Source organism: Aphis gossypii, chromosome 2 (genome assembly GCF_020184175.1).
Source record: "Aphis gossypii isolate Hap1 chromosome 2, ASM2018417v2, whole genome shotgun sequence".
NCBI classification, from domain to species: Eukaryota; Metazoa; Arthropoda; class Insecta; order Hemiptera; family Aphididae; genus Aphis; species Aphis gossypii.
The window spans coordinates 79,948,613-79,976,063 of NC_065531.1; the positions used below are offsets into that span (position 1 = coordinate 79,948,613).

The 27,451-nt window shown below is 26.0% G+C and overlaps 2 protein-coding genes and 1 pseudogene across 2 annotated transcripts; 1 reads left to right on the forward strand and 2 right to left on the reverse strand.

Annotated features, from left to right (window-relative positions):
• Positions 1-225: 225 nt before the first annotated feature.
• On the reverse strand, positions 226-2,462 carry LOC114131801 (homeobox protein 2-like; annotated as a pseudogene).
• Positions 2,463-18,380: 15,918 nt separating this feature from the next.
• On the forward strand, positions 18,381-21,653 carry LOC114131802 (uncharacterized). Its single transcript, XM_027997106.2, has 2 exons — positions 18,381-18,541; positions 18,643-21,653. Exons 1-2 carry the CDS (start codon positions 18,442-18,444, stop codon positions 19,968-19,970), a joined length of 1,428 nt encoding a protein of 475 aa, XP_027852907.2. The 5' UTR covers positions 18,381-18,441; the 3' UTR covers positions 19,971-21,653.
• Positions 21,553-27,270, reverse strand: LOC114131799 (cathepsin B-like cysteine proteinase 5). Its single transcript, XM_050200008.1, has 6 exons — positions 27,040-27,270; positions 25,375-25,599; positions 23,845-24,045; positions 23,262-23,403; positions 22,966-23,079; positions 21,553-21,979 (listed from the first exon to the last, which is right to left on the reverse strand). Exons 1-6 carry the CDS (start codon positions 27,166-27,168, stop codon positions 21,759-21,761), a joined length of 1,032 nt encoding a protein of 343 aa, XP_050055965.1. The 5' UTR covers positions 27,169-27,270; the 3' UTR covers positions 21,553-21,758.
• Positions 27,271-27,451: the final 181 nt, after the last annotated feature.

Here is a 27,451-nt window from a genome sequence, read left to right on the forward strand (position 1 = left end):
TATGGAGTATGAACATTGAACACGTCATATATACTAAAATATTTTACTAGTGATTAATGTACATAATCATATTAAAATTCTCATATATTTCTAGCCTAACATGGTTTATCAGTGTTAAAATATTATAGTTGATTTCATTAAACACAATTTATTTATTTGGTTTCTAATTATTATGATGGAAGTACAAATAAACTTCAATTTTAAAAATAAAATTAAAATAATATTTTTTAGAACTACAGAAGGTTTCTATTTATTATAATTATTTTATAATATTTACTAAAGAATAAACTAAACATGAAATCACATATTATTAATTATCACATACATGCGATCATTCGATTTGTTCGTTTACTGTTGGTTGAATGGGTATCGGCTGCAGCTGTTGCAATCCATTGGACGCTGTTTGCAGATTTGTTGTTGTTGGTACAACTGTTGGCGAAGAGCAGCGCTCATGCCGTTCTCCATGATTGTCTGAAGATTTTGTCCAATCTCCCTTGCTAATTTTTCATTAGTGTTGTATGGTAAATCGAATTTTCCAATATCGTATCTGAGTCCTTCCAATTTAATGTTGGATTCCTCGACGATGAATTTGTAAGCACCGTTTTCCTGTTGTACGCGATTCATGACGGCACTGGCAACAATGTTTTGAGCGCTGAATTTCACGTTATTTATCTTGACGTGTTGGTTTAATTTTTGGGCCAAAACATCGGATTCCCATGTGGGTTGTTTAGCTAATACAACTTTGACTTTCAATTTGAAACCGTTTCCAGATTGGTTTTGACGGAAAGCGACGTACTGGACAGTCCTCTTTCTGTTGTATTTATTTCTGGATTGATCGTCATTCCATGATTGTGATTTAGCTAAGGTGACAGTGAGTTGAGATTTTTTGTTCTCCATCACCAAGTTGAGTTTGTTGTTCATTGGCATATCGAAGGAAGATTCGATTTCAGATCTTAAACAGCCGACCAAACCGTGGTAAGAGTTGTCGATCATTTGACTTTCAATTTCTGCGTTTAACAACTGAACGTATTTGGTTTCAATCACTTCCTTGATCGATTGGCTTTCAGAAGAGTTTTCGTAGTTTTTGAAGGCAAGTTGGGTAATTTCGTTGCGGGAATGGGCGTAGTTACGGTTGCGGTTTTCTAATTCGGTAGACACAGTCATATCGGTGTTGATCATGTTCAAATTGAATGATTTTTTAAGTCCATTGTTGGCGTTGAATTTAGCCTTCACTAACAAACTTTGGAAGAAGTAATCTAAATCGACCTAAAAAAAATGTAAAAAATGTTATTATTGATATAGTTAAATTGAGTACAATTCAAATACGAGTTTCTACTTACACAATTCCTTTCTGTGTTCAAATACATGGACTTGATGATACCGTGGTTGATACCATAGACATTGCTCTCATCGATGTTGAAGTATTGTTGATGATTCATTGGCAGAGCTTGTTGTCTTAAGGCAAGTGATTCTTGAGCTTGGTTGGTCTGGATGGTTCCGTTACGAGCAGTATATTTATCAAAGATGGTAAAGAATCTAACCATTTTTTGTGCGACCTGAAGTCCAATTTCGTTTGACATATCATTGTTGTGGTGGTCCTTAACATAATCTTCTTGGGAATTTGATTCTGAAGATACTGAAAATCCGTATTTTTGACTTGCGCGGTTATTGTTGTTTAATTTCTGTTGGTTAAGTTCTTCTTGGGTTTGTTGGTTGATGTTTCTAGAGACTTGTGATCTACTCCATTGGTTCTCGCTTTCGAATATCTCCTGGCTGTTTTGTCTAATCGGCTGGTTTTGATTGTTCTTGTTCATTAAACGATGAGGAGTTTGAGTATTCCAGTTAGATTCGCTGAACTCGTTCAAATAATCTTGGTTGTTTTGTTGGTTTTGATTGTCCATAAACCTTTCGTTAGAGTTTTCCTGTTTGGTATTGCGTTGATGGTTCAATTCTTCATTGCGTTGTTGGTATTGATTTGTACCATAGTTGCTATTATACTGATCATAACGTTCATTTGAATGTCCTTGATTGTTATGTTCGGTTTCTGTTAGTGTATCGTGGTGATGATGAGAAGAAACTAGAATAAATAAACATATAAATTTAAAAAATATATTTTGTATATATATTTAATATTATGAATATTTTAACTTCATAAACTATTTTTAATTTAGTATCATACGAGAATTGTATTAGTTTTAAATTATATACAGGCTATTTATATATTAAAAAAGAATTTGTGTAAGTTAATTGTTGGATTATATTATATTGTAATTATTAATTGAGTAAAAATTAAGTTTTCAAAGTTACATTAAACTATTTATTATAAAAATTAATTTAATTAATTAACTAAATTCGTGTCAATACTTACGGGCTTCTGAGCCTGCTAAGGCTATGAATCCAACCACGACAATAGCTAACAACTTCATGATAAGTGAATTATTTTACAGCTGTTCAATTTGCATCAAACAACTGATGAATGATAATCTTTGAATAGTGCAGCCCCGTTATATACTAATTTTTCTTTCGAATATGGTGATAAGTAATCAATATTATTTGATTTGATACAAATTTAGGTAGGCGTTTTTACATATATGCATATTCTATAGAAAAAAAAATGCATAGTTCACAAAATAATGATTATTATTGTATTTACATCTACAGTTATAGCTGATTGGCAGTTTTAAATTGCAAAAAAAAAGTAAATACGTTTAGAAATAATGTTAATTATACGTATGAATTCAATATTGTATACTCATGTTATAAAATTTATGTGACTTGATTTATTTACACATACACGTTATCTAAATTTTGAAAAATATTCGACTTAATCTTTGTCATAGAACATTTAGGAAATATACATTAAGACTGAAACTAATAATAACTTTATTAAAACTAAGATGGGCAAGTAGAAAATTATAATTTAAGTTCTATTGGAAAATGTTAAGCTTTTACAATCATTTTTTAAAAAAATCAGTTGAGATTATATGATACATTTGAATTTTACACTTAACTTTTCCATATTCTAATAAAATAATTAAAGAGGAATCGTGTATCAAATTTTTTCCAAATTTAAGGTCACATAATTAAAATGGTTATTGTTCATGAATTTCATACTACAAAATAACTTGTAAATATCCACGATTTCGATCAATTTTGTCAAAATGTTTACTTGTATATTATGCTTAAAATATATAGTGACAGTGTATTTTTGATATTTTATTTTCTATAAAAAAAAAATATAAATAACTTAATAATACTATTTTAAATGGTTTTAACATAGGTACTCTAATCGAAAAAAAATAATGTGGATTTTAATTATTTATAATGAACATAAAAAGTACCTAACTATTAAAAATGGTATTATATTTGTTAAATGTGTGTGTAAAAATTATCTCTCTTCATTTTTAAAACATAACAAAAATAATATTAATTTAGACAAAATTTCGTTTTCCTGAAATTTTTTTTCGTTTTTGCTAATCGTTTTGATAATTACTGAAAATTTTCAACCTGACTTATTAGATGTGTAAGTATATTATATGTAGGCATACACTAGATTAATTTTTATTAAAAATCATCTTTGAAGAATTTTTTCCATTATAAGACATACACACAAAAAAATAAAATTAATCACAGTCAATTTTAAAATAAATACATTTTTGCTTCTTTCGAGATCTAAAGTTATAAACCAATTGTATTAAATTTATTTTAAGTAAATAACATACAATTTACAAAACAAAGTAACATAATAGCTCTATGATTTGATTTTATGTGGTAATATTTACTATAGCATAACATTTATAATTTAGTGTAGGTTGTTAAGTTCAGAAATATAAAATCTGTTGAAAAGGTTGTTCGTTAAAGTATAATATAATGTAATTTTAATTGATATATATTTATCGTTGACAGCAAAAGTCCTGTGTATAATAAATCTTTACATAATTTGTTGATTTTACAAGTATTTTATTTTGTTTATAAAAACAAAAATGTATTATTTTTATTTCCTTTTTTCATAACTTTCTGTAAACCAATTTCTTTCTTATCGTGTTTCATGTTATAATTACACCTGATTAATGCACATGACATAATGTATGATAATTAAGATGCATTAAATAATAATAAAAGTTTATCAATACCGAACTATGAACATATTATAATTATTTTATAGCTTATAAAATGATCTTTGATAATGATTTATTGTATATAATAATAATTAGTAATAATTACCTACAAATTATGACTATATTAATATTCAATTTAAGCCCTACCATGAATATAATATAAACACACGAGTTTTCATCATTTTAGCATCAACGAGTTTTTCTTCATCAATTACTTTTCTATAGTTAGGTAATAGTGTTGAAAATTAAATATATATTATAATTTAAATTACTTTTGGGTTGTTCCAAATTCAATGTATTTATTTTTAAATAATATGCTTATTAACTTTCATAAACATCACCGTTAGTAACTTGTTTAAAAATTAAAAAAATGTAGTTATTCATTTTAATTTAAATATTTAGAATACAGTTATAAAAGTTGTACTGTTTATAAAACAGACATTAATTTTAATATTTTAAATATTTCATAGGTGTACCATATACTATAAACGAAAATAAACAAGACGTATCTTCCTAACAATTTGGGTGATTATAAATTCCACTGACAATAGCTTTTTGGAATGTAAATTTCATCAGTACAATTGCTTATTTGAAAAGAAAAACATATAAATACCACGGGTACTCATTTTTGACAAGTATTAATAACTCTACTAACATTATTATTTAACCGATTTAATTTTAATTTTAAATATTAATATAAAAACTCGATTAATAGTTATTATTTTTTTAAGATCCATACATTTTTAAAACTGTAGAACATTTTTTATTTTCACATACGCCACTTGATAAATAAATCTTCACTGTTTTTTGCTAGAATATTGAATATTTGATTTTTAATTATTATCAAATTTATTAATAATAATAATTAATGTTTTTGTTGACTATGTTCCGTTCCAATAAAGAGTAATTTTAAATTTTCCCTAACCTAATTATTATGGTTTGAAAATGTAGTTATAATTACGATTTATGTATAATTGTACATAAATAAACAACTGTAATCTTTTTTTTTAATAATATTGTTTATTGAGTACCTATGTGTATTGAACTGAATAAAAATACAAATCTGACTACATACATATTATATTATATAATTATATATATATTGGTTTTTATATTTTAAATGTTATATAAATTGCTAAGGATTTCTCTAACATTCGTTTAAATTTAGTAAGTCAATTAAAACTGTAAACTTAAATCATAAATTAATTCTAAACTGCTTACAAATAGTCACGACCATTGATATCGTTATATAACCAATTACATGTATATAAAGTTATTATAAGTATAGGTATGGTAAAATTATCAAACTAAACAAAAAAATGAATAGAATAAGTAGCGTTGTTCTGACATCAAAGTATTTTTTAGTCGTATAACATACAATATGATACTTCACACTTTTTTTTAAATGTAAAATTTATTATTTAAATTTAAATTTTTTTAAAAATTTCTTTGTAATATTTGAAATTTTTGATATTGAAGTGACTTATGAGTTATGACAAGATAAACTGTTGTAAATCTAATTTTTTTTTATCTGTAAATTATTTAGTGTATACATTTTTTTATAATGTTGATATTATTTCAATTCAAATTCTGAACGAGTAGTTTTATAGTCCTTAAAATATCCTTAGAAAAAGTTTGAAAATTTATAAAATTCATACAATATTGTGTCTATAGACTATAAGTAGTGTTAGCTGGTAATTACACTTTGACCATTTTTACAATTCATAAATGTTGAAAGATTAATAATAATTACCAAAGTTTTTTGAAATACTATAGCTCGCATAGGTATACTTTAACACGAAATAAGCAAAAACCTATTATCTTTACTTCATTCATAATAAATGCAGTTAAATAAATGGTTCAAATTTTATTTGAAATCGCCAACATTTTCAAAAAAATTATCAGATAACTAATTTACTCTAGAAAAGCAAGATTCTCATTTGAAAAATAAATTTAACCATTTAATACATTATTTATTATCTAAAATCACTTTTTAAGTACTACAAACATCTGATCGATTTTAAAATACATTTCAAAACTCCGAAAATCAGATTTTTAATTTAAAAAAATGCATTATTGAAAAACTTGTGGTCGAGTCTGCCTGTTGAATGATATTGTATAATATATAATAATATATTATATGCTTTATATATTATTAGCCATGATTAATTATTAATTCAAAAAGCGATTAAAAAAATTACGTAATAAATAATTACAAATATATTATTCTATAAAAATGATGTATTTTAAATCAGCTATAAAACTTATGAACAATATGCTTTAGATGTGTATTTAAAATATTAAATAAATATATATTATTAAAACTTTAAAATTAAGTAGGTTTAAATAACCTTTTAAACTGATTATAATGTTAAAATTCCATTCTTATTCATTTTAAATTTTATATTAATTAATGTACACAGTCTATTAAACTATGGTTGAATTATAACATAAACAACTTATTTTTTTTTTATATAGTCTATTCAATGTAGTCCAGATTATATAGTTATTGGTAATTGTATTTTTTTTCTTTATTTCCATTCAATTTTTTAATTAATATTTTTGTAAATTATTTTTTCTAAAGCGAAAAACAAGAATTAAATAGCCACTTTTATACTTAATTTCAATTTATTTAACCACAAATACGAAGAGATTTTATAATTTTATAATTATTATATTTATATTCAAAGGTTGAACTGTTAATTTTAATAAATCATTCGTAAAATTTATAAATAAGTATATTTAAGTCATATAAGTTGTATGGCTTAGACAACAATCAGGATGTTCGTAAATAAATAATTAAACCAGTGGTCGGATTAGTAAAATTACAGACACGCAGCAAGACGAGCATTATTTGATTATTTTTTAACGTCTTTAGTAGTAGAATTTTTTTCACTTATACGTCTTATTAATATATTCGATTTATTTCTATTAAATAGTTTAAGATTATCGAAAAATCATTCAGTATAATAACATGCCAGTTTTTCAATAAATTATCTATCTAAATTCGAGGTTCGGGACAACCCAAGAAAACGGTTTACCGAGGTACCTACTCGTATACTATTTACACTTATGATCTAACACAAATGAAATTGATAGTTAATAGATATATAAAATAATCATGTCAATTGTAATATTCTTTGGATAATAATATTTAATTAACGAGTAAAGTAATTTAATAATTTACAAATAGTACTTGCTTTTTTCAATTTGCATTTGAATCACTTTTTATTTTTATTTATACATAATTTATAAATTTATAATACGCTCAATTTAAATATGTAGATTAGCTTGAATTTGTTGTCAGGTTACGCAAAAGGTCTGCATGTCAATAGCAGCGCGTGTGTTCAATGATTTAATGATTCAAATTTGCAATGCATCAGTTTATATTGTAATAAACAGAAAACTGCAGTTAGCCATTGATTGTATGAAATTATACATTCAACATCAAAAGATAAAAACATTTATAAGGATTCATTTTTTTTATACGTTCCCTAAAATAATCAATTATATTCCGGGATTATTATTTTTAATGAAACAATAATTGACAATATGATTAATGTTTATTTATGAGATGTATCAAAACAAAACAAATTTATTCCAAAAACATTTGTACAATCGATCATCTAAAAAATATAATGCCCACCTCAAACTAACAATGTATAATAATACAGTTTATCTACATATGTATTACCTATGTATTCGATTATAATTTTTAGTTATAAAAATACTATCGTAAGGAATATCACAAGCACCATAATATATTTTGAAATCGAGTTCATTAAACTTATAGCTGATGAAATATAATGTCATTTTTGTTTTATCAGCCGTAATAAATGTATGTTCATTTTTTTTTTTCTTGTTTGTGCCAAGTCGTTGATTTTTTCTACTGATTTTTTTCGACTGAGCCGCTGAGATACCTACCGATATCTACAATGGACACCTCGTCATCGGTCCTACTGACCTATTGACTATAAATAATTATTATATTGGTGAATGGTAAATTATTGAATTAAATCAAAAACTTAAGATGTATTGGTTCACGTATATGACGTTTTATTATTCGGTTGTACAATAAAAATCGTAAGGGTATTAATATTATTCATCAAAGCGTAATTTTAATTTTAATCATAAGAACTATTTAGTCAAGATGATGTGTAATCGTTCAAACTAGACAACTTAATAAATTATATATTACTATTTGATTAGACATCTTAAATTATAAGATATTTTAAATTAAAAATAATTTTTACTTTTCATGTTTTTAAAAAAAAAAAATAAATGTTTAATAAATATTTAAAAATATATTGTAATAAATAATAATACAAGTATACTAAAATGTCATATCATATATTACTTTACGTTTAATAACTTAAACTGTATTTATTTCAAAGGTAAATCGTAAAGTGACATTGCTGTAAAATAAAAAGTTTGCTATTATATTTTAATGTTAACAATATTTGATTATAACTACCTACATTATATGTTTTTTATATTATATTATATCAAGAATGAACATAAAATAATATTATGATTGTAGTTATTATGTAAAGTTTCTCTAATAAATGTAGGTCTCTAATACCTAAAAATTATAAATATAATAAATTTAGTTTTTTTTCCATTTATGATAGGTAAAAAAATCGTTTATTATAAAATGTTTTACTAAGCAAGCTAACACACATTTTTTTTCTTTTAATACATACTAAATTTATCTGAATTTGATTTTTATAATTTTTAAGATATAATCCAAGTATCTTGTTATTTTGAAATCGTAATATTTGTTAAGACATTTTATTTCTACGAGTTCTAAGTCAGATGAATTTCTTGAAAATGTTGATGGATTTTAACAATACGATTATAACTATCTTATAATGAATAAAAAGTATTTATATTAGGTATACAGAGTGATTTTCATATGGACAGATCACCATATTTATTCTATCGAAATGTCAACTTATTTTTTTTTAAATATTAACTACCCTTTTCCTCTGTGAATTGTTAAATAGATTTATTTATTTAAAATGTTGAAATATCTTAACCTCAATTAAATCAAGTACCTATTTTTCAAATTATTTAGCATTGTGCAACAAGAGTAAGTCTATAATAAATTGTTTGAAATTATAGGTAAGAAGTTTTAAAATTTTAAAAATAGTAGTAATTTATTAATATTAAATGTATTAACATTTTATGATTTGTAAAAACTATCATTTAAGAGTGTTCTAAATACTAAATTAAATAACTCATATATCTAATATTTTTGTAAACCCCATTTTTAAGGATTTGATCCATATTTAATACAGTTTAATAATTCAGAAATTACTTGTTTTAATTTTGATATAGATACATAAACGTTTAAAAATTCACAAAGGTAAAGGATGATTCTTTTAAAAAAAAAATTAAACTGTAGGTTTCGCCATAGAGCATTCCTTTAATGTGATATAAAGTTTATTTTAAAAAATTTCTTAGTACATATCACTCTATATAATATAAATAATTTATATTTATTATAAAAAAGTTGATAATGATACTATTAGGTATTTAAAATCACACCTATATTATTATGTGCGGCACGTGTAATAATAGATCAATTATTAATACCTAATGACTTATTATTAACGATTTTGCTATTTTCCACGGTGATGAGTTATAAATGTACATTGTACACAATTTTAATCAGTGTTTTCAAACGTTAATTTTTAATGGATACTAACAGTAGGCGAAATTTCGTATTTGTTTTTGTCAGATAACTGTAAAAACAGTGTTTTATTAAATTTCAAATCAATAACTTGATATGAAAATATTTATATGGAAAAATGTATGTGAGATTATAAAAAATGCCAGTTGAATTAAGTAAATATTGTAGGTTTATATTCAAATAGCATTTTTTTTTTTTTTTTTTAATATTTGTACCTCTAAGCGTATATTTTCGTTTCAGTCCTTGACATAAAACATGAAATATAAATGGGTCGCCCGAATATATATTTTATAAAATAACCTTTTATCGTTGTCTATAAAATGTACTTGATAGAGAATCCGTATATTCAATGTTATGTTTAATTTAACTTTTACTACAGCTGAAATTAAATGTCAACTATAATCATATTTTTATTTTTGTTTATCAAATATCAAAATGTTAAATCGCTGTTTTTCAATTTTAATTTTCTACGTAGGTATTATTTATAATATAGGTACTTATTACAATTATAAATATAAACACATATTGAAATCGAGTTCATTAAACTAGCTAATGAAATTATAATGACGTAAATTTTTTTTCGCTAATAAAATAAATATTGATTTTATAGACACACATTTTTTTCTTGATGCATAGTCATTTTTTTTTTTTGTTCATTGGTTGAGGTGTCTATATCGATGTTTAGGATAAACATCATGACATATGTATATAATATAATAATATGTAAATATCTACAAAATATTATTATTATTTTAGTTATATTGAATAAAAACATTGTTTTTATGTTTGACCTGCGCTCTTTCCATAAATGTAACTTTAAAAGTATTTATATTAAATTATATAAATATGTACCATTTTTTGGTTACATGGTTCGGTAAAAGCTCTGCGGTTAGCCTATTTCTGACACTGGAGTTAAGTTAACCTGTGCATTGTTGGTTACCTTTTCTTATAAAGAAATTTTAAACAATTATTTTTTCGATTCTAAGCGTGAAATATGGTTAAATATTACTGAAAACACGCTTAGCTTGAATTTCTGTCGAATATTCAATATCATACATATATAATATGTAACAGTTTATTAATTTATTTACGAAAAGCACACATACCTTTATTTGTAAGATTAATTACATAATCCAAGTTAAATCTAAATTATAAAATCATACAACTAATTTTTTTCATATTATCAAATACAGAAAACAAAAATATGGGAAGGAGATAAAAGTTTTGAATAGTAAGTTTCAATGAACTTCCTTCCCGAAATTGGGAATAAGATTTTTAAACTAATACAAATAACTTCATTATGCTAAAATTATTTAGTTTAAGTCTAGTAAATAAATATTTCAATATCTAGATCAAAGGCGGAAAGTACTTACTAAATTGGTGTTGGAAAAATTAAAATAATAAATAAGTGAGGACTATAGAAAAAAGTCGCGATCCTTATTCTTTTATTAGTCGTTACTCATCAGTCATTGGATAATTGAATTTAAAAATAAAAAATAAATTGTGTATTATAATACTTAACAGACTTTTGTTTAACATCTTAGCATGAATTAATATTTAATATGAATAGTAATAGAAAATAATAATGGCAGATATAATAAATTTTATAATAACTAACATTTTACACAAATTAAATACATAAAAATAAATACCTATAAATAATTTACTTATAATTGTCTTTAGACTATCTCGGACTATTTAATTTATAATATAAACAAATTTCAATATTCAGTAACTTATTTACAGTTAACAAAATTAATAGGTAAACTATTTTATTATAAATCTAATTAACAATAGTTACAAAGACTATACTTGACAACCTACATATTAGTGTCCCTCTGCGTACCACTAAAAAAATGTCTTTTTTCTGTCCTCCCTACGTCATAAATTATAAGCTAAGCTCTCCACTCTTCTCTCCTGATTATATATTGATATATATATATTATTTGTCGATGAAGATATATATTTTTTCCTATTTTGATTAATTAATAAATATTTTATTTATGTTGTTTTCATGGTTTATCAAATTTATAATTGTATTACTTGTATCAGTGTGGCATTTAAATTGGGCTACGTCTGTATTATATATAAATAAATATTATGTTATTATACATCAAGATTTAAATATATTATTTTCTATTATAAATACTAACAATTTCATATTATTTACAAGAATATAAGTTAATCAATAACAATTAGTACGAATTTTATAATTTTGTTTTGTTATTTTATTTTAAAATACCTATATGCCCTTTATAGTTTATATTTCTATATTTAAATATCGGGACAACATTTATTTTAATACATATTACAGTATTACGTTGTATTATGTACTGTACACGTGTTTTAAAACTATTTTAAAAATTCATAATTTTATATTGTTATTAATATAATTAGTATAGTATATAGTTTGACGTCATATAAATGTCATAAAATTATCGTAATATCCAATTTATATGTAATTTTAAAACCAACTATTATCATTTTACTGGGGCTTAAACATTTTTCACTGTCATCACATTTCATAATATATTATTATGGCGTTACTAGCTGGCAGCTACTCATCACGGCGACATTAAAGTTATTAATTTTTTTTCATCATATCGTCAAATCGTATTGTATAATTAAATTATTTTAATTACCTATAATTTAATTCAACACGCACGATGAACCCCGTAATCATCGACGTGACACCCTTCCAACACTGTAAACTTAAAAGATAGTATATAATATACTAATTTAATTAAAATTAGACACTAAAGACAATTGTTTTAATGAATTTTTGATTGTATGAAATAATTACAAAATTTTAAAACTTTAATATTCTGAATATTCAACGTTGCGCATAAACAAAACCATCCAAAACCGCGCAATATTAGTCTAATATTTGGGAAAATATTAATTATCGTGTATAAGCAGTTATTTACATTTAAAAAAAATAATGCTAACTTACTCGAATCGTCTTTAATAAAAAACATTCATTTTTTTAAAAAATATGTTAGGATATTTACAAAATATATTATTATTATTATTATTATATTATTATTATTACAATGGCTATTCTCAAATAATTTATATTCGGCAATAATATTTGTAGAGCATTTATTATAATTTTAAAATTAATTTAAATCGTTAGATTTTTTTGGAATACTTGTAATTATACAGAAATTGGTACCAAAAAAAATTTACATTGTGCATACTTTATTCGTGTAGGTATAGAATATTATGATTTTTGAGAAAATTCAAAAGTGTAACTACCTTAAATTTATAACGTTATAATCTGCCTTGATGAATTCCTGATGTTTATAATAAAATACGTTTTAAATTACATAGAAGACAAGAAGGCTAAGAGATAAAATATAATTTGACCTAGCCGCTTTATATACATATATTATATTATGCTAATGGGATATACTTTCACGGTTAGTGTCTAAATATAACCAAGATGGTAAAATGTATGTATTAATTATTGCATTGATTAAATTGACTAGAATTAATAGAATGGATTTCCATAATTATCTATTCGATCATATTCCACACTGGGTGATTTACCTTACATGCTAAACGTTATATTATTGAATAATTAGATTATAATAAATGATTATGATAAAAATTTAAAAAATATGAATGAAGATAAATATTATGGTAATAATAAATAATACCATTGATTAATACAATAAATCTATAATAATAATACTATAATTATTTGAAAATTATAGTAAATATTATTAATACATTGTAGTCAATGTCCGAGGATAATAAAAATGATCAGCTAAGTATTATATTTTATATTTTGTATAAAATCATTATTGAGAATTATTGTTTTTATTACATGAATAGTATCAACTAACAATTTTACGTTGAAATTACTCATTAAAATTTTTATTTGGGTGTATAAACATAAAAAAAGTAATATGTGTTAAACAATTTTTCAATCAAAAAATAGTACCTATAGCTTAAATTATAATAAAATAAATTTGCTTCACTACAGGATGTTCTTTAAATAGTCTAAAAAAATGAAAATATTATGATCTATATTTACAAAAATACTTAATCAAAAATCAGTTTTTGGATAAACTTATTACTAAACGATTAAGTAGTTTGAGCATGCTTGCTGATAAATCAACCTATACAAATAGGTTATACGACCTAGGTTAGTTTTATACGACGTCGTTTGAATTAAAATTATGAATATTTTAGAACATTTTGTAAAACGTAATTTTGCACTTATTGTTGTAATGAAGTTTTTTGTAAAGGTTTTTAAAATAAAAACACTTTCTTTAGAAAAATGTTCTTTCTTAAATAATAATAAGCACATTCAAGGTTTTATTTTATTCTATTTTTTCAATATATTTATATTTTAATATAGGTATAGTCTGTTTTTGATCGGAATGTTTGTAAATAATAAAAAAAAAAAGCATAATATAATTTATAACCAAAATAACGTTTTTTTTACTAATATAAAAGCAAAATTCAAAGCATCGTGAAGAAGCGCGTTTTTCAAAACAATTTAGATTCATGTTGTCTGTGGTGGAAAAGTTAAGTTTTTGTTTTGATTTGATTTTTCGATTTAAGTTTAATTTATTGAACGTCTTTATGTCGTATATTATACAAATATTACCATCGATAATTATATTTAATTTTTATTTACCTAGATTATGTGGAACATAATATAGTCAATATAATATAATACATAATTTTGTAATTTAAGTAGCACACTTAGACTAAAACTCAGAGCGGCACAAAAAGCTATATTATGTAGTTTTCTATAAGGTTGTGTTTGTGTATTACTGTTTGTTATAGCCGTGCCTCCAGAAAGAATACTATACAATTTTGTATAACCCGTGGTCTATCGATCGGAAATCGGATACAGATGACGTACTATATTATTCGACATACTCATAGCACTTTTTGGCATTCCCAGCAGATTTCAATGGAGAATACTATGCAAATCTTTTGAAATATGTAAAAAAAAAAACCGTAAAATCTGCAATATGACTCATACCTTATATTTATATAATATACGTATAACACGGTTCAAACAAACTATTTTTGTTTTCTGTATAACTTAAGCTTAGAGAGCTACATTTAAAATATTTTATATTATGTATGCTTAATAGGTATATATATTATTGTTTTTATTGCTCAACATGCGTGTTTTGATTTTTCAAATATTACTTTAATGCAACTCTAAAAAGAATTAAGTTTTTCTAGCTTTTTTTTCTTAAAAACATTAAAAAAACATTTTGATGGTTCGTATTTAATTCTAACTACATTCCAAAAATCATATACTAACTATAAACTATAATGTCTATAGTATAGACTATACAGCAAATACTATAATATTTTATGTGTATTACAAGTAATTTGGATGAACTATAAACCATATTAAGTTTATAGATTGTAGTATAACATAGTGATACATTTGTTTAATATTAGGGAAATATTATTTTAATTAATTTTATAGGTTGGATATTTAAATAAAATAGAACAAAATTTTATATTTTGATCATTGATACAGTTATCTTTCGAAGTTTTTAATCTAAGTTTCTTTTTCTAGGCATACACGTGTCGTCGGACAAATTACCAGGTATACCTATTATAGTGCTATAACTAAACACTCGAATATATTATTGTCTTTCTCAGAATGCAACGGTTGATGATTTAAAATTAAATTATTGATTGCATTACGCATTGGTTATTAAATCGACACGAGTGCTCAAAAAAATAATATTGTCTTTGACCTTTGTGTTATTTTAAAAGTATAATCATTGTAACTTTGTACTTACATAAAATTACTCAGAAATATTAATGATCATTAAATAATATATGTTTTGTCAAAAATGTTATTTTAATTATGTCAGTGATCAGAAAAAAACAATAATATGCGATCGGTGAAAAATATAGTAACATTAAAAGATACATTTAAATTAAAGTATAGGTTCATCAAAAATGAGTTATAAGTGTTTTGTAATAACCAAAATATTATAATAAATTACACATGTTTAATGGTTATCTACGAGAAAAAAATGTTTACAAAGTTTTTAATGCGTCGGTATTTTTTTTTATTTGTTTGCAACATTTTTTTTTCGAGAGCGATAATATCCGGCTTACAAGTATGAGTAGAAAAAAAACTAACGAAAAAATAAATAATAATAATAATGATAGATCAGTTTTTTTTTGTCCTATGTGTACAATGTTTGGTTCTAAACAGTTTAAACGCTCGTTTACTTATGCGTTTAATTTAATTTAATTAAAATATAATACGATGCACATGAAAAAATGTATATTTCTATATAAATTTACATTCTCTGAACAATTATAATATAGGTATAGTGTTTAATCGATTTCGTAAAAATTGTAAAGATATTAAAGTGTTTGAAAGTCGTGTTCAGAATTTATAGTATGTGTCTTTCAAAAAAAATGTATATATTATGATATAATTTAGTAATATAGTTAGATTATAATATTTTATTATATAATATAAATATATTAAATACTATCACATAAATTATCATGATGACATTAATTAAAAATCAAAAAAAATAAACGATGAAATTTGATAACTAAATTCAAATATTATAAGAAAATTTATAAATTTAATAAAATATTTTTAAATAAAAGAATAAAAATAGAAATAATTATTTTCTATCTCAAACAAAAAAAAAAATAAACTTATTATAAAAATAACCAAATAAAACAAATAAGTATAATGATCTTATATAAAATAACAAATTATGTTTAAATAATTTTCATAAAATAATATGCTTAGATAAAGACATTCAAAATAATACTCCATATAGTTTGGTAGTTGTGTGAAATGTGCTATAAGAAATTTAATAATGCGTTACATTTGAAAAATACTTCAAGGTTATTATACGTTTTATGCGAAGTAAAATATGTTTTTTTAGTAGAACATTTTTTAATTTTATTAACTTAAGAGGATTTTTACTCAGCTAATAATCGAAAAATCATATTAATTTAAGTCAAAATTGTGTGTGTGTTAGACGATTGTATGTTTATCAGACAATAATTCAAGCAATTTTTCATTATATACATTAAGATTTACAAGTATAAATAAATACGTCCTCGTAATATTATAATATTAGTACATAAATAAATAAGAATATAATGTATTATTTCAGTAAAAAGTAAAAATTTACCTATATTCGTACAATTATAGTAATAACTAATAAGCATTTATTCTAAAGTATAATTGTTATTTATCATGGTTTTTAGATAAGAATAATTTTCTTTGTATAATTCATTAAAATCTTAATAAAAATGTACATGATACGCGTACATTATAATATCCAATTATTGTTATAAATATTTTATGTTTAAATTTTAACACGTGGAAACTATTATAGACTTATTTAAACAATAGTGTTATTTAAGCATTTATTGTTATGTATTTTGACATTATGCAATATTATTTTAGATTTTCTGAATGAAGCGATGATCGATGAATTATGTATTAATTTTACAATGATTTGTGTGTATGTGTGTACTTGATATGTATTAGAAAAATGTTTTGATTATCAACTTTGAGGGAAGTTTCTGATATAAAATTAAATCTTATTGGTAAATTAAGGAAAAATTGAAATCTTTACGCTAATCCAGTTTTTGACGATTTAATTAAAATATTTATATTTGATATCCAAACAAAGAATACAGATTTTAATTAATTTGTTGAAACGCAGAAATATTTTATGGAGATTTGAAACTTTTTATGTAAAAAAAAAATGTATATATATATTTAATTGTGTATATTTTATATGCACAATTATATATTCAAATCATTTAGATTAATTTTATGTTATTGCTTATTTTAAATTTATATCGTATTAAGTAAAATAAACTATTATAATAATATTAATAGAAATACATTTAGGTGTATGATAATAGACGGGCGTTTTTCGTGTGTAAAAATTTACAATTTAATTCAAATTTAACACGTCCATTACAGTGACCTATTTATCGATGACGAGGTACTGTATACTGATGTACTTCTACTGTATGCACACTGGTTGTTTATCGTTACTTACAATGTTCTTCCTTTTTTTTTTTAATAGCATTAAGCACTTTTAAGTGTATCATACAATGTATTTGTAAAACTAGTACATTTTTATTACCATAATATGTATATAGATACAATATACATATTTATATAAATTTGACTAAAATATTATGTACTATTATGATAGCTAGGTAATATCATGTGCAAACGTAGACATGTCTAAATTTATAATTATAATTATCTATTTAAATTTTTATAAAACACGATATATAAATATTATAATTTATAATAATATTTAATCGGAAATGCAAAAAGTACCACCAAAATATTGTACATGACGTAATCAAATGGGTTAAAAAAAACTTAAAATCAACTACATTTGATTGCCGTTAAGTACAATTATTTAGGTTGTTAACTCGTAACAAATTTGCAAGACAATAATAATAATAATAACAATAACAGTTGTATAATTTTCCACTACCCCAATACTCCATTTATGATGCAAAATTTGCTGATGCCTAATTTTTGAACAACCGTGGCATATAAATACAAGCCGACCATATCAATAAGGCACCAGTTGTGTCAGTCGATCATCAAAGTCGTCAAACATGAAGTCTGCTTTGGTTATTGCGTCCGTTCTCTTAGCAGGCGTGGCCTTTGAAGTCACCGCCCGCAATGTCAATGACAACCAAAACCAACGTGAAAACAGTAAGTATAAACATTTTTGAATATTACTTTCCAGACACATTAAACTAATACACACACTCGAAATTAAATTATTAAATTTTAAATACAATTATATTTTTTAGACAACCAGTGGGCCCGTTTCCAACAAGGGGACTACAGCGATGAGTCTGCAGAACCGACCTTGAATGAATTTCAAAACAACAACAAATTCAATAACGTCCAAAGCTTCTATGAATCAGAATCTACTTTTGCCGACCGCTCACGACAGAGCAACCAAAACGATGAGACTTACTTCGGTTCCAGCCAAGAGTTGAGTCAACAACAGCAGCGCAAAAGCCAAAACCAATTCGCGGCTGACCGACAGCCCGAAGGACTCGCCAAGATAATAGTCGAAAAAATCGCCGCCATTCAGAAAATTGCCATCGAAAACAATATCGCCGACAGTGCCGATTTATTGGACGCAGCGCTCACCGTCAACCAAAACTCCGTTAAGTTCCCAAAACACAATTTCGTGTCGTTCTTCAACTCAACCATGAAAAACCTTAACAACGGTGACTTGGAATACATGTACCTGAACCTCAATAAAGATGCTGTGTTCGCCCAGTACCAGTTCAACGAGCTCAAAACTGTCGGATCGTTCAAGTCCAACATCCCTCACGCTCACTCAGGTTACTACACAATCATCATGAACAACGTGGTCAGCAACTTGTCGACCGGATTCTTCGACGACAAACGCGCCGTGATCAAGGCGGCCAAATTCCAATACGCTGACGCCAACATCAAGACCCACGACGGTTCCGAAACACAGGTGTTCAGCCCGGCTCTGGAGCAAAAATATTTGGGAGTTTTGGCTAACGCCGTGTCCAACGAAGTTATGAAGTCTGCCAACAAAGGTGCACTCGTCCATATTAAAAACGAAATCCGTAAACCAATGGAAATGGACGTCGCTAGAAAGTACACCAACAAGCTGTTCGACTTGAGATGGCAGGAGGACCAAGTCACCATGGAAATGAATAACATCGGTTTCAAGAACTCCGAAGAACTGAAACAGGCAACCAAACAATTATTGAACTCTGTGACTTTCCAAAGGAAATCCCAGGACTCCTACAGGATGCGTTACGACTTCGCCATCAAAAACTTGGAATGGACTTCGGCTCTGAACGTCATGTCGGCTGGTAAGAGGATGACCACAGAACCAATGAAATTCGCCATTGAGAAATTAAACGTCAAAGTTTACATCGACAAAGCCGTGCACAACCAAAAACAGTCGTATGGCAAGGCTTACACCAAAGTTGAAGTACAAGGTCTTCATTACAACTTGAAACACGTCCAGTCTGAACTTGTGTCCAACCTTGAAAACGACCTCCAACGTTTCATGGAACTTTCTTTGGGATCTTACCTTCAAGATTGTTTGGTACAAGAATTAATCAACTACAACCGTCAATATTAAATTGACTTATTTATTTTTAAACATAATATGTTTTTTAGATAAATCATATATAATAAGCAATAGTATAAACGTTTAACATAATATTTTCATTTAATTTTAATTTTATAATAGTTTTATAATTTCATTATCTACAAAATAAATTTAATATCTAATACAAAAAATGAACTTATTTATACATTACATTTAAAAAATAATATTATTGTTAATTGTACCTGTAATGCTCAATCGGAAAAAACAGTTATTTCAATTCGAAATTATTGATTTTAATGAGCACTGATGGAGGTTTTTATATGACTTCAATAGTAAGTACAGGAATAGCATATCATGTTGACGAAAGTATATGATAAAAGTATACCTACATTTAATTTTAAATTAATTCATTGCATTTATGTTATATCTTAATATTGTCAATACTCAATACTCATCTACATATTATTTCTTAATGTTGTGAACGTCTTCAACTCTATAGAAAAGATTAGATTTATATTATATTAAACATATAATATATGTTATTATATATTATGTAAATAGAAAATGAATATGATGGCATTTGGTGAGCGGAGACTTAAATAGGAAATCAAACTTACACTTTACAGCATCAATTTTATAAATAAAAAAAGTGTGTTATTAATAATAATAACTTATTACATTGAAATTAAGTATTTAATAAATCAATAATGATATAATACATCTAAAAATATGTATTTATAAGCACAGTAATGTAATATATGTGTTTTATATGTACTATATAAGTATTATAACAATATAGTTATTACTTAATAACTATATTTTTTTTTTATAAATATAATAATATAATATACGTATAAGTGAAGATATGTTTATAAATAATATAAACTCAAAATTATTGATCATAGTAATTAATAATATAATGCTATCTAAAATTGTGTGCATAAATTACGAGTTAAGATGTATGAGTAATATTCGTGGCATATTGTACACGCAATAGTAATACATTAATACATTATTACGTTTCATAGGTGCTACTACCATTGCCACTACGCTGAAATCTGCTCAAAAACACAAAAACAGACATCTTCTCATATATAACTCTTATTGGTAACAATACCGTACAGTATTATAATAGATATAGGGAACATGCAATTATAAATTCGTTGAGATAAATTTTAGTACTTTAGGAAGATTTCGTCAACAATCAACGCTTTTAATGTACATAACACGCTCGTATGTTCACCAAATTAGAAAATATAGATAAAATTAAGACATAAATAAAAATCATAATAATTATTAAAGAAATACATTTGTCATTGAATTTTTTACGGGCCAGGTAATATTTGTCCGGTTGGACTAGGTGCAGTGAGTAATATAAAATATATAATATAAGTAAGGGCCGCCGTTTGGTGATCTCTACTTTAATTCTGAAATATAGCATATTATTATTATCGTACTCATAGTACAATAAGGTATATATAAAAAAAAAACACATTTATTTTGTCTATATAACGTTATTATAGACCGCAATTGAGGACCATCAAATAACATATTTCTTATTTGGCATAGCATATTTGAATATACAGCAGATTTTTAAAAAAACAAAATCAAATCGGTTTTAATCAAGTATAAAATTTATACTTATTTATTTTTCATTTTTCGTTTTATTTCATAAAATATTTATGTAAACAATAATTTATTGCAAATACAATCGATACAAACGGATGACCGGGGTCAATAAAAAAACTCTAATGTTGTCGCAACTACATAATATCGTATTTTTACGATATAGTGACGATTTGCTGACGTTCTCGTCGGCTAATTATTTCGTCTCGGCACGTTTGGCTTTCCACCTAACACGCGTTCTTCGATGTGGCACTCGTTGTTACCTCTGAGTATCCTGAACAGTCCGTTCTCGCCCCACGACCGGCTCCACGAGTTGGCGCACAACCAATACTTGGTGCCGTTGTCCACGCCCCAGCCCAAAATTTTGATCGCGTGTCCGCCTTCTATCTGACCTCTCGTGTAACTATACACACCTTTGAAAAAAAAAAACAACAAGTGACCACCAAGAATCAAAACAAAAAGTAATTAAATCGCAGTGTTACGAGTTTACGACGAACATTATAAGTGTATTATTTTATACCTATAATTTTACAGTTACCGCGGTCAATGTTGGTAATCGGATGTTTTCAGAAATAACTATATAGCCATCATTGAAAAAAATTTTCAATTCGGATATAGACAATATGACGATATTATAACAGTTTATTTAGTAAATCGCTTAAAATCCAGTATTTTGTTATTTTATATTTTATTAATTACGAATAATTACTTATATTTTTTAAAATCCATTATATTATTATTTTTATTTAGTTCTTAATACTTACTAGACACTTTGAATACACATTCCGAATTTTGTAATTGGCATGCTTTTAAAAGCAAAAGTTTCTAAGCGGGAAATCAAAAACTTAACGTGGGCGATTATAGTCACGCCACACCACCCACGTGTCTTTCACCGTCTCTCAATAGCACGAAATACTTAGAATTCCAAATGTTTTTCTGTGCGAATATTTAACACGTACTTGTGTGATATTTTTGAAATAAATTAGTGTGTACACTGTACATATGACCAATAAATCAATAACCAGCTTAGAAATTACTGACAATGGCATTGAATACACTCAACAGTCAATTATGCAAATACTTAACGATTGTATAATTATTACCACGGTGATTTTCAGCATTATTTACATAACCAAAATTGGCTGTAACGTATAATATATTTTTAAAAAAAAGTTTATTATTCCAACTTATAAGCGTTTTTCGCGTTACTAACGTATTGAATTTAAAATAACAATTTTCAATTATTAATAACTGATAAATAGTAATATCATAAACGATTTTAAATCGAAAATATAAAGCATAGTAAATTCATCATATTTATAAAATACTTGTCATTTTCATTCAAAAATAAGCGTTCTATGGAAATAATGTTCTATTCGTATATATTATTAAGACTTACCGGTTTTGTAGTACATGAAATCTGTGTACACGTAGAATGCCGCTTGAACGGGACCATATTTGTATAAATCGGTCATGATGTCTTCTTCGGTTGTTAGCGAGTACACGGTATCAACTATAAAAACGCGTTTTATAAATGAATTAGTATACAAAAACCGTACAAGCTTATATAACTTTAGGATAATAATAATATAAAAACTCAATCAAAGGACTATGCCGGTTATATAGTTCGAGTCAAATCCAACAACAGCGATTGAGTATAATAATATATATTTAATAAACTGGCAGTATACCTACCATAGTGCAAATCAGCTCTGTAGTCCTTCGTGTAATTCGAGTTGGTGCAAGTTTTTACCGAACACTCGGGTGCGTCGGGATCCTCTTCTATGCAAGTATTTCTTCCTTTTCCGCAAGGATAAATGCTGTACGGTTGACAACCCTTGGGACGAAAAATACAACAATTACGTTACGTCGCATGCAGACTATACGTGTAAATTAACGGTAAGCGCTTGTAATCTATTGCAGTCAATGGCGATTACTTAAAATAAATCATAATTATTGCGACACTGCAAGCAATAGAAATAATATTATAGTAAAATGTAACTATAAAGTCGTAAATTGGTAATCAATGACTGATATGTACTTTAAAAGCGTGTATAGTCACATCGATAGAGGGGAGGGTCGGTTATACTAGTATATCACATGCCCCTCCCTAATGATTTACATCAATTTTATAATATACCCTCAACTTGTGTTACAGTGCTTGAATCGAAAAAAAGTAAGAAGAGGGATGCTAAAATATTTTTAAAAAATATCGTGTTCTCTCTCAATTCAAGCACGGTGTGTATTTATGTATTATTAAAATTATTTTTCTGCTCACATCTCCGGATTCGTAATCTCCACCCGTGACGATACCGTGTCGCTTGAAGAAATACCAAGCATGTTCTGGCGACCCTCCATCGCATCCGTGACCACATCGATAGCAACAAGAGTTCAACTGTTCGGCAGACAAGTTTCTGGCCACCGCACCCCCTGTGGCTATGCAAAGGCGGTCGCTGAACACGGAAGCTGCAGACACGGCCTGCAATTTATTACATTATTAATGCGAACAGTTAATGGTATAATAAATAACAGATATTAATAATCATTTTTATTTTTTTTAAATCAATCGAACAGTGTTGTTTTGAGTTTTTTTGTTATTTAAAGATTTATTCTCAAGATTTAAGAGTTTATCTTGATCGTTTCTATTGGACACAAGCATATTCTTCAAAATAATAAATTAAAAATGAGCGTTGCTTAATAAAGACATCTGTAATAAATAACTATAATTACTAATATTTAAAAAAAAATTCACTTTACAGAATTATAGTTCATAATATATATTATATATCTATAAATAAAACACTTGAAAATATTAAAATAACTAATCACATCGTTCAAAATGTCATTCGAAGTATGGGATTCGAGGTTAGTGATTAACTGGCTTGCAAATTTAAGTACTTGCGTCGATATTATAATATTATGTACCCACTCAAAACAACACATTCTATAATACTGTTAGATAGTTTTTAGTAGTTAGTACCTACTCAGTAGTCTTATCTATTTTATATGTTAGTATACAATTTATGTACCATACAATATAAGATATCACAACATGGAACCCAAAGCAAACGAAAATTTAACAGTAAACTTATAATGATTTAATTTATGGTACGATGTAAAGGCACCTTCTTAATGTAAACTATTTTTGAGTTTTTGAAAAAATTAGATCATTATTCATTTATAATTTTAAGTTAAAAATACTCAAATTTGTAAAATTAAATTGATGATATCGAAAAAAAATTAAATATTGTAGAAGTAATGAGGTGGAGGTAAGTGAACATTTAACGACATTATTGTTTAGTAGGTATATTCTAAATACCTAACTGTTTTAAACCATGATTTAAACTATTAATGGTTTAGAATTTAAATTTAATAATAAGTAATAAAATAGTTCATGTTCGAACCATACAGCTAATAATTATATGCGTGTATTATAGTACCTAAGAATGCATTATAAATTAATCAATTAATATACATCCATTATCAATATTAAAATATTAACCATAGATAAAAATGAATTTAGATAATAATGTGATAAAATGTTTTTATAAAAATATGTATTAGTGACCAATGTGAATTTCAAATGTATGAAAAATTGCTTATACTTAAAGTATGTTTATTTCTCACTGTTATCAATTTGTTTATTCAAGTATATTGGTAGTTAGTAGTTACTATATAATATATACTATAAAATTAACTATTTAATAACTATAATAATTTCTAATAAAAAGTTTAATTATTATTAGGCCACTATTAATTTACATTATGTATAATGTATATACTTATAAGCATAATACATTATACTCACCCAACATGATCCACAGTTAGACTGATCTTTGATCGAATTCAACAAGGACGAGCACTCGGGCCATCGTTCTCTGGCATCGAAATTCTCGGGGAGGGCTTCGTTTGATTCTCCCCCTTCGCTTTTCTTGATTGGAGCTAACCTAAACGAGTTTCCATCTCTAGGTAAAACACCCATCAACTGTTCGAAGTTCTTTCCATCTCCTGGAATAACGTTTTGGTCGCTAGCCTGAAACAGGACCGTAAAAATCGATCCATACAAGAATCAAAAACGTTATTTTTAAATTTATTTTCATCGCCATCTAAGTCAAAATCTAAAAGTCAATTTCAGGTATACCTATGCTTATAGTTAAAACATATTTTGAGACTTGAGCTTATGCATTTAAAAGTCTATTCTGTTCAATATACCTACTTATGTACATTGTAAACACATTACTATATTATAATATTGTATCATATGCATATTGAAATTGAAATTATTTATCTTTGCATATTTAAGTATCATTAAACTATAGATATCTTGACCATTATTATGACTTCTGCAGGCAGATAGTATTTGATGTGTATTAACTTACAATAGAGATCACTCAAACATAGTACAAAAAAAAAAATAATCTATAAAATATGACGAAAACGTATGATTTTATTCTTTAGTTTAAGATTATAAATTATAAAATATATGTATATATACGTGTCAGTGTCGACAAATATATTATAATTTATAATGTCTAATTATACGTCATCATATGTAAAATAATGACATCAACTAGTTTATCGTATGTTATCGCTCAGACATAACTAATAATTAATAACTGTATACCGGTCATGTATAAACTCGACCGATAGCCAAAATATTTGATAGATATAACATTATTATTTATTAGTTAATATAAAGTGTGTCGTTTTCGTATTGATATATTGTTGAGAAGATTACTCCGTCTAATAGGTTCCAAATCTGTATCATTTTTAATACAAATGACTTACAACAATAATTTGTAATGTCGATAAAAAAAAGTTTCTACACATTTTCTACGATTGTGGAAAAAAATGAAACTCGGTGATTGCAAATTCGTTGCAAAATAATGCCACCGATCGTACGAATTCGAAGTGAAAACTTCACGTACGTGAGAAACATCGCCTGCGTTCAATCGACGCACGAAAAGCTAAAGGGTCCTGTCAAGGATTAATATAAAGTATTTTCTCATGTACGACCGTTTATCAGTTATAGGGCGTACATATATAAATCTATTGTTAAACGTGCAAAAATAAAATTTTTATTTATAAACGTCACGCAAACTCAAATGTATTGGTACAGTATTAAATAAGTAGCGAAATTCATAAAACAATAACTATATGATATCATGATATTATTTTATGCATCTCCCAATCTCGATCTGTCGTTTCATAAATTCCATTGGATTTATAACGTAAACAATTTAAAAAACACATTTATTATTTCTTCTTACATTCTCAGGTATTATGACCGAGTATCGTTAACAGTAATTACGATTTATTATTGTAAGTTGCAGATGACAAATATATTATATATACCTACCTATTTATATATATGTTACAATTTATAAACCATGTATAATATTATCATGCGTATAATTTGCACGACGATAAAATTATATATTTAAACTCTCGGCTGTGGTATTGCAATACATACCGTCCACTTGTTTCCTGGGTCCCCGTTCACCGAGTCGATGATAAACGTCGCTTCGTTCGTCACCGCTGAAGATTCGCGGACGGCGACTGCCACCACTGCCGCCAGGACAATCAAAGTACTTTTAGACATTTTTCTTCTGAGTCGTATTGAGGTACGTCTGTACGCGGTCTTACGACTGTAGACCGTATTTGAAAGCGTCTACTCAAGTATCGGCGGTGAAGGTTGTTCGATATTTTTTGACGTTTTAAGTTTCAATTGCCTCTTCCAATCGAATAATATTATGTTATCAATCGTTATCTCAGACACTTGTCGGAGCCGTCTTTGAGAAGAAGATAAGAGCTGGGACCTAAACGACAATATCTCGCAACGTTTATCACCATATTATTTGTCACATAGCTAGACTGAGACATAA

What these genes read in the sequence shown, in the direction of transcription:
- LOC114131802 (XM_027997106.2), top strand. Translation starts at nt 18,442, where the DNA reads ATGAAGTCTGCTTTGGTTATTGCGTCCGTTCTCTTAGCAGGCGTGGCC. An exon ending in CCAAAACCAACGTGAAAACA is followed by an intron (nt 18,542 to 18,642) that starts GTAAGTATAAAC and finishes TATATTTTTTAG; the next exon opens with ACAACCAGTGGGCCCGTTTC.
- LOC114131799 (XM_050200008.1), bottom strand. Translation starts at nt 27,168, where the DNA reads ATGTCTAAAAGTACTTTGATTGTCCTGGCGGCAGTGGTGGCAGTCGCC. An exon ending in ACCCAGGAAACAAGTGGACG is followed by an intron (nt 25,600 to 27,039) that starts GTATGTATTGCA and finishes GTCCTGTTTCAG; the next exon opens with GCTAGCGACCAAAACGTTAT. An exon ending in CAGAGCTGATTTGCACTATG is followed by an intron (nt 23,080 to 23,261) that starts GTAGGTATACTG and finishes GCGTTTTTATAG; the next exon opens with TTGATACCGTGTACTCGCTA.